The sequence below is a fragment of the Ascidiella aspersa genome, chromosome 8 (genome assembly GCF_963924565.1).
Source record: "Ascidiella aspersa chromosome 8, kaAscAspe10.2, whole genome shotgun sequence".
NCBI classification, from domain to species: domain Eukaryota; kingdom Metazoa; phylum Chordata; class Ascidiacea; order Phlebobranchia; family Ascidiidae; genus Ascidiella; species Ascidiella aspersa.
The window spans coordinates 23,234,191-23,243,490 of record NC_139454.1 but is presented as its reverse complement, the minus strand read 5'-3'; the positions used below and the strand labels follow the sequence as shown (position 1 = coordinate 23,243,490).

The 9,300-nt window shown below is 36.1% G+C and overlaps 1 protein-coding gene across 1 annotated transcript in view; it reads left to right on the top strand.

Annotated features, from left to right (window-relative positions):
* Positions 1-1,638: 1,638 nt before the first annotated feature.
* Positions 1,639-9,300, top strand: part of LOC146136931 (teneurin-3-like) — a 135,569-nt gene continuing 127,907 nt past the window's right edge. The window contains exons 1-2 of the mRNA XM_083396289.1: positions 1,639-1,799; positions 2,601-2,791. Of these exons, the coding sequence (XP_083252415.1) occupies positions 1,654-1,799; positions 2,601-2,791 (337 nt within the window). The 5' untranslated portion in view covers positions 1,639-1,653. The remainder of the gene's footprint in view (positions 1,800-2,600; positions 2,792-9,300) is intronic.

The window sequence follows — 9,300 nt, the reverse complement described above, 5'->3', positions numbered from 1 at the left end:
CGTCGTTTTTATCAGATTTCAGCACCCCCGGCGAAATGCCTTCATGTTAATAAATTAGTTCCGGCTGTCATTCTTAGTCCAACACGCAGACTTAAAAAAAAATAGATAGTTCCAGCTGTCAAATAGTTGTACAAATTAGAAAAAAATGCTGCTCAATTGAATTCTAAACTATTTGCTAATGGTTTTTGTGTTCTATAGTTATTTAGGTTCTCATCTAAGTTTGGATTTAACCGGAAATCCTACTTTACCTATAACAGCGTTTTCCAAGTTTGTTAATCGGAATAAAGTATTTAGTCATGCAAATTAATTGAACAGGCGCAGAAATGTCGATATTAACGTATATTTGCTTTTGCCATTAACATTTCTATGATAAATGATACGATGTTATCTAATTTGAATGTGAATTGATCAAAGGTATGAACAATGCTTACACATATGTGTTTAACAACTGTGACCTAGTCCTTCTGAAGGCTTTTTGACCAACGCTAACGACTTACGTGTTATAGTACATAGAAAGCCATAGCGAACTTAACCGAATCTGTTGATTAAAGGTTTTATAGTTCTAGTTTTTCTTTGGAAATGCTTAAAAAAAATTCGTTCAAGCCAACCGACATGCAACGAAAAAAGTGGCTGGTATAACTGGCAATTCACATTAGAACAGCTTCAATGAAATTTCAGTCATTCAAGCCGCAATCTTCGGTTTGTATCGGGAGAAAATGCGAGGCGACATTAGCTGTCGGGAGAAAATTCTCAGCGAATCCTTTGATGAAGAACCATGAAACGAGATTACGGGCGGCTTGGTGTTATGTAGCTGTCTCCTGAGTGTATAGGTGCTAAACAGACTTTCATTACCGCGTAATAGCTTCAGAGGCCTTCAAAATCACAGGCATTCCTGTAGTTAGAAGTAGGGATTTCCAATACGTGTATTATTCCTGATGTGATATTTAACAGTCACTTTTACGTAAAAGTTTGTTAGTTAGGTATTTTTACGTTACCTGATAATTATACCAGGTGACGTCGTTATTTGGTGAACCTGAACTGATTGATAAAAATCCGTAATTGCAATGGTAATGATTCCAGGGTATTAGGGCGAAATTTGCCTTTGTGTTAAAAGGCCTGTTTCATGTAATATAATTAAAAAAAAGATTTCAAATTAGACAACTCTACGTTAGATGCCAGAAAGATTAATTAAAATAGAGGAACAGTATATATATATATACTTTTAAGCTAACTATATTTAATTACTTCATTTATCTTATCGAGTCAAGTTATTTCAACACTCTGACTTAAGTGGACTTGAGTCAAAGTCATTGGCATCATTACAACTCTGCTATTGGTTAACAAGTTTGAACTTCAGATTTTCTCGGAAGAGAGTTATATGTTAGCGATTTCAATTTAAAAGCTATTTACATCTGATTTGATTTTGTGAAACCAAAATTTCTTAACAGTGCTAGACCTATCTTTATAGCTGTACAGGAAACACTGCAACAAAAAAATCGATCTGTTGGCTCTTTTCGCTTTTGGCGCTGCCGCTACGGATTATTGCAATTTGGCGGGAAACGAAAAAAAGAGAGAGAAGGCGAAACGACGCGTTCTACCGCTTCGGATTATTTGCTTAGGCGTGGAAATTGAGGAACGAGCCCGTGTTCCGCGATGAGCGGCCGGAAAACGCCCCCTTCCACCTTTGAGCGGGGACAATCGACGCCGGCCGAGTGCGGAACAGGGCGCCGGGGCCAAGGTTCCACTGGCGCCGACGACTCCAGGCGCGACCAGTTCGTACTGGCAAAGACAAAGACAAAGTAAGAGCTATGTTCGTTTTTTTGAGCAGTTATAATTTTAATATTAATCTATTTTTTTAATATACGATGCCTGGTAGCAACAGCATATTTACTGTTTAAATCTGTCTGCTGAAACGATGACACCATTGACATTTTTAACTAGTTATTTTAGTTTCTTAAAGTAACCTGTTGAAACCATAAGCGTTTTTGAACTATTTTTTATTATTAATTTCTAGTTGGAGCATAGTTATTGTTCGAAGTTGTAGTAAGACGTAGTTAGAGTATCAAAGTATGTTGGAAAGGAATAAAGAGTTCTTCAAAATGTTCAAAACAATGCCTACTTCTGTATGGGCTTTGATATTCTTACTGATTTTACCTTTAATTAAATCTTTTTTTTAAAAAGCTCATAAAACGAAATCGTCTTGCAAGTATAAGATCACCATGCTTTCAAATGAGAGCAAATATTCGTCAGAAAATTTTCCAACATAGATTAAATATATTGTAACCAATATAACCAATATATTTTCTGATTTTTTCGACAGATTTTTATTTCTCAGTGAAATGAAATCCTAGAATGTTTAACCTAAACTAAATGAATATATTCCCTAAAAAAATGAGAATAATGATGCCACTTAAAAATGACGACAATAATAATTAAAAAAAAAACATTCTTTCATAACATCAGTCAAATAAGTCAGTCAAATGAAGAAATATCTAAACAGTATCAGAATGAAGTGCAAATTACATGTATCAGCTCGGATACGCTAGCTGTGTGTCAACTTCATTTTTAACGACTTCTCGAACTTTCTATACGTAACGCAGGTCTCTGGGCGACGCAGAAAGCGCAAAAGCCAAGGTCGCGTCTTCGCGCCTTCAACGGGATTCGAACCCGGACACTCGAAGCGACAGCACAGACTCGGGACTGGCGAGTGGCAGCGCTACGAAGAGACGGTCCATGGATAGCAACGTCTCAAATAGGATCCAAAACACAGAGTCGGACAGCTCTAGCCCAGGTATGGCGTATATGTGTTTGTTTTCAATGGTTTTCAAACATTTTTTTTGTCGGAAAAATAAGTGTACCATTTAACAATGCCTGGCAGCAACAGCAAATTCATTTGTTGATTTTGTAGAGTAAGGGGTTGGGGTTAGCTAGCATTGCATAGTCAGTGGCAGCATGGCAGAATGCTGGCGACTTGGCGACTATGTCGGCCGAACAATCAGCCAGAAAATAATAGAAATTGGTACAAAAAAAACATTTTAATTTTTTTTTTTTTTTTTTTTTTTCTGTTCAATCCCATTTCCTTGGTAAATGCCTTGATTATCACCTAACCATGGCACGTTTATACAATCGTTAGGCAAACACAACTTTAACATTAGGCACGAGACAAAAAACGAAGAATTTGTGCCAAATGTACCTTAAGATGGCTGACATATTTTGCCAGCCTGGTCAGTGATTATAGGTTTGGTGTTAAGTTGCGGGTTTGTGGGTTATCTATTTAAATTATAATGCTAAACGTTTGATAAAAGCGCCATTTTTCAATAGCGATTGAAACTTATATGACTCACTCGTCGCTGAATAGTACAAGTTTTACGCAATTGTAGACTTTGATAAAAAAAATTAAAATAAATTGGCTTATTATACGAATAATGATCTTAACTTTGTCGCCCAATAGTCTACGTTTAACATAATTGTCGATTTTTGCTAAAACAAATTCAAACCAGGTAAATTAGCACAAGGGTCATTCCATCCTTAATTTAAAGTTTTCAGAAATTTGTCCACCCATGTTTTCAGATTTTCTTTAAATTTTAGGTAATTGAAGATTTTAATAAAAAAATAAGAATGCAAAAAATTTGAGCGTTCTGTGATAAGCGGTTTTAAAGATATGACATTTTGAAATATTTTACCACTAGGTGGAAATGGGTATTTTTTGGTTCCGCTTGAGCGCTTTTTGCTCTGTTGTGGCTTAATTTTGCAGTAGAAGCCTGCAGTAAAATGCTATTCCACCATTTATGAGGTTGCTAATTTCAAAAATGATAATAAAAACAATATGTGACAAATTCTTCTACATGTAATTTACATTTAAAGTTTTCTGACTTCCGAAGACTTTTCCGAAGCTCTCTGCAATTTTTTTTTAATTTTCATGCTGGAAAAGTAATCTTGAGACATCATAGTATTTGGAATTTTTAAAGTGATTCTTGGTTATTTGCAATTAGTAGTTGGTTATTAAGTTTCAAATTCATGCAAATTGTGGAACAAATTAAAATGCAACAATAAAAAATGGTGACACTTTAAATCAATTGATACGCTACACTGTCACAACTTTGCGTACAACTATTGTACTGACATACAATATACATTGGCAAAAATATTTACATTTAACATTCTTTACAGGATTCTAGAAAAAAATAATAGTTACAATTCTATTCAGAAGAAAAAGTATGAAATTTAAAAGAGATTTTGTCCTGATGCTGATACAGTAATACATTGTTTTGGTTGAAGGCTATAAAACATGGATGAACGTAGTTTGAAAGAGGGATGTTTTTGTCTAAACAATACATATAGTTCATCAATATTACACAGTAAAAGGCGTTTTTGCTCATGTATGTTCGGTCTTATGCTAACAAAATCCTTTTGGCCAGGCAGGATTCTAAAAAATAAATGGTTAATATCCAAATAAAAATCTTTAATCAGCTGTTTTGTTTCATCTGTTAGTTTATATTTAGCTCCAAAGGGGTCTGATTTTGCCAAAATTCCTTTCTCCAGTTTTAAATTAGCGGATTGCAAAACATAATAATAAGACACTTCAAAAAATTTACCAGTTTTTTCAAAATGCCAGGAGTGCGGCTTTAATGTCAAAATGGAAATTTTTTTGTCACGATTAGCAGTTACTATTTTTTCTTTAAGCTCGTTCATTAAAATATCCAAATCATTTGCTTTAATTGCATTTTCCTCTTGTTGTTTTTTTTTACTGTGAAGTTGATGCTTGTTCTTCATCTTCTGTTGGTATTGCAAGTGACAAATTTTCTTGGAAGTTCCGGACTACATTAGATACCGTGTTTTGAACATAAGATAGGCGTTGTCGTTTTTTGAGGGAATGTAGTTTAACTGGTGATTTTCCCAATAGCTTTAGTACTTCATTTGACCTTTTTAATAAATTAGATTCGTTAAAAGAGTCCTCTATACTTTCTGTTGTACTTGAATCTGATGACTTACCAGAAGGATCTTTTTCAACCTGCATATTTTTGAACAACAAGCCCCAGCAATTTCGACACAATTTGTCTCCTGGTATGCTGTTAATTTCCCGTGATTTCAGGTAGAGTGCCATATCCAAACTGATAATTCGGCTACCTGAAGGCTTTTTTTTCTTACGTCTTCCATACACATCAGTGCACTTTATCTTCCTAGATAAAAAGTAGTCCCCTAACTGCTTTTTGTGGTGGTTGCAAATTTTGCTATCTCTTCCACAAATTGCTGTGCAAAGTCCAGCTCGCCATAAATAAATAATTTTTTCCTCATCGCTTATTGTATTGAAATTAGTCATGCCTTGTTTACTAATTCTTAAGTTGCTGTGACACTCTTTTACTGCCTCTTTTAAAATGCCTATAGTACACGGTTCCATAATTTACAAATCTGTGTAGTTATAAAGCTCAAAAACAGATACTACTAGGCAAGGCTAAATGTACACTTAGAGATTGCACAAATTTACTAAATCCTGAAAAAGGCACTGAGAAATTAAATACACTATTGAGCTGTAGGCTAAAAACTACCCGGAGCTCTTAAGATCTTAACATTGGCTGACCATAGAAGTTATAACTCTGATCTAACTGACTGTACTAGCTGACCTATGGCAAGTGTTTATAATATTCAACACTGTGTGTTGCAAAACAATGTGTCAAGATGATGTCACAATGTAAATTGTAATCAAACAGTAAGCATTAAAGAACAGAAAACAATGAAAATCATGCTTTAAATGCTTCATGAAATTCAGCATGAGAACTCTCATTGCAATACTTCTAGAGGGGACTGCTTTAACTTTATCTACAAAATTACTAGGACCAAATCTTTAAAGTTTTAAGTAAAATCAATAGGTCATATTTTATGACCTAAAACATAGAATATGACCTTAAACCTTCTTACATGAAGCTCATAACAATATTTTTTTTATTTTACATCAAAAAAGTATGACTTTTACTGCCTCTAGTTATCAGTTATAACTTTTTAGTGTTTTAAATTTGTTATAACTAACACAAATTTAAAACATAAAAAACAATTACTAATTGCAAATAACCAAGAATCACTTTAAAAATTCCAAATACTATGATGTCTCAAGATTATTTTTCCAGCATAAAAATTTAAAAAAAATTGCAGAGAGCTTCGGAAAAGTCTTCGGAAGTCAGAAAACTTTAAATGTAAATTACATATAGAAGAATTGATCACATATAGTTTTAATCGTCATTTTTGAAATTAGCAACCCCATAAATGGTGGAATAGCATTTTACTGCAGGCTTCTACTGCAAAATTAAGCCACAACAGAGCAAAAAGCGCTCAAGCGGAACCAAAAAATACCCATTTCCACCTAGTGGTAAAATATTTTAAACTGTCATATCTTTGAAACCGCTTATCACAGAACGCTCAAATTTTTTGCATTCTTATTTTTTAAAAGAGATCTTCAATTGTACTAAGTTTAAAGAAAATCTAAGAACATGGGTTCCGGGCCTTTAAATTAAGGATGGAATGACCCACAAGTGAGACGCGAAATTGTGCAAGTCAAACAAACAAACTCGAAACGAGTATTGATAAAATTACGCGGCCCCTTTTTCATCCATGGATTTAAATAAAAAAGCTCCTTGCATTAAAGTGCGAGTTATTACTTTTCGTGGTGATCGTGTTACTTTGGCTTGGCGCCTCGACGCTTTGAAGTCGGGCTTGAGTCGGTTTACATTGGCTTTCAATTTCAAAATTGCACGAAATTGAACCTTTTTGAGCTGTATGGATATGGTGTGATGAAACGTCATTTCAGTTCGTGTTTCTGTTGGATATCTGTGTCTGTACGCACGGCAATATTTAGTTGTTTTCTGTGAAATTTTGGAAATGTGCATGCTTTTGCTGCTGGTCATAAGGCCAGAACTCGCTTTATCGTTCAGCAGATTAGTTGTCAGTGGCTGCACTTTTACTAGGGATGTCCGGTACTTGACATTTTATTCCGATAACCCGATATTTTAAATGAAAGTATCGCGATCTAATACCAATTAACGTCCTTACTGTTCTCGTTTAAAAAAATAGATAAAATAGAAACGGTAAAAATAAATTACATGTATCCAGGTTGTCAGGCCAGAATTTGCTTTTTAACGTTCAGCAGTTTAATCACCTCCAACTGTTAACTTACTATTTTTGACAAGTTTACCTTCTAAGGTAGCGCCGTTGATTAATCAGATGGTTAAAGTTGGAATTCTCATGTTGGTTTGATATAGGATCGGCATCGATACCACCCTAGTATCGGACGATCACCGATACTACCACTTGGTATCGGGTATCGGCTATGATCCGATATTATCGGACAACTAATTCTTACGTTAATTAACCTGATCACGAATGAATATTGACCTTTGCAGATATCCAAATCTAAATCTGGTAAAACGAAACATGTCAAAGTTATCAAGCACACTAGTAAAGTCGTTACTTCGATTGATTTATCTGGAAATTAGGTGGCACTGTTCAGCGACAAATTGTGTTGTTATATTGACAAGCTGTTGCAAATCATGCTTCATTAGGTCAAAGGAAGAATCAAGTGTATATTAAAGTATTAAAGTGTAAAACGCTAAAAGTGTATATTTGTTGTCCACCAATGTTGGATATAATAAAAGGGGAGTAATCGTTAAACTTGGGCCTGTAGTTTTTGTCAGTTTTTTATACTTTTTAATTTTACGCCAAAAAAACATAACAGCTTTCGCTCGGGAAAAAAGGCGGAAAATTATTTTCGAAATCGGCAAGGTTCCGTTGGGGATCAACGTACTCAACGTACCTTATTTCACCGGCTCAAAAACCACCTCGCTAGCTTTAACGCGACCCCTTTTGATCATGCATTTTTTAAATGCCCCCAGCTCGGTAAGCTTTGTGGGGTTTAGCGTTCCGGCCTGGCTTAAGCGTTGCGCAGTTGGCGGCTTTGCTCGGTAATGGAACCTTACTAGCAAGTTTTAGAGTGCATTTTTTCAATGTTTAAAACAGCCTGTGAGTGCATTAGTCCGCCTAGTTGAGCTAGCAGGTGTTGGGGATACGCTTCCATAATGTAAAGATCAACGTCGGATTTTCGCTACTGCTCGATAAAATACCTTCCTCACTTTTACACCGAAAAGCCATCGCAGACTCGCCGAATCTGTCGATCTATGATGCAAGCAGAGCAAGCCAGAAAAACAACTGGCCTGCAGTGAGGTTCGAACTCACGACCTCCGGTCAAGCCGGGACCGTCGCTCTACCAACTGAGCTATGTAGGCTCAGAGAGGAGCGAGTCGAGAAACAACCATACGCCAATGCTTGCACATTTTGTTAGTACAAGCAACTTCACACTGGGGGATCATCAGTCCGTATCAATCAATGAAAGACACACACAAACATATGTGTTTTAAACTTCCTCACTTTTGTTTTACATGTGCTAAAAACAAATAACCCTTTTTAGATTAGACTGCGGTTTGCCAAACCTTTAATTTCCGATGGTGCCATGAGGCTCAAGATGCCTTTGGGCTAAAACATTTTTTAATGGTGTAAGACATAGTGGAAATAGGCATTAAGTAGCATTATGTAAATTCTCAAGAAAGATATGCACACACTGACGGGTTAAACAACAGTGATCTAGCCGTTCTAAAGTCGCTTTTTGACGAACAATGACGGCTTACGTATCTTATTCAACCGTAAGCCACAATCAAATCTGTCGCAATCAATGATTCAAGAAAGGCAAGCTACAAAAACGACCAGCCTGTAGTAAGGTTCGAACTCACGACCTCCGGCCATACCGGGAGCGTCGCTCTACCAATTGAGCTCAAGTTCCGTTCTCATTTTTTATTATGCCTTTTTTCCCAAAGCCTGATTTTTTTCTTGTCGTATCTTGTAGTCTAGTAAAACGTACGTGACTCTAAGAAGTAGACAAAAACAAATCACGCGCCTTTCGCATTTGTTTACTTTCAAAAGCTTCCGGCGCCGTCAGCCGCAGCTAATCGATGCGCGCCGGAATCGATGGAAAATGGCGCGCCGCGCTATTCCGACTCTTCGGTGTTTTCCAGGAGTTGCGAAGTTTTGGTCGCGCGGAAGAATATGCGAAGCGATGTCGCTTTTCAATCTTCATTTTCCGGCGGCTTTAGCGCACCGATCGATTAAGAGGCACGAGTTTGTTTATTTCGCAACAATTTGCCTGCCTTTTTAATGCAGCCTTTAATCGTTTTTCTTACTAAGTTTAGCCCTTTCAATATTCTTAATTTAAACCCTTTTTCAACATTAATTTTCATGTTTCGTTCGAAAATTATTAACGAG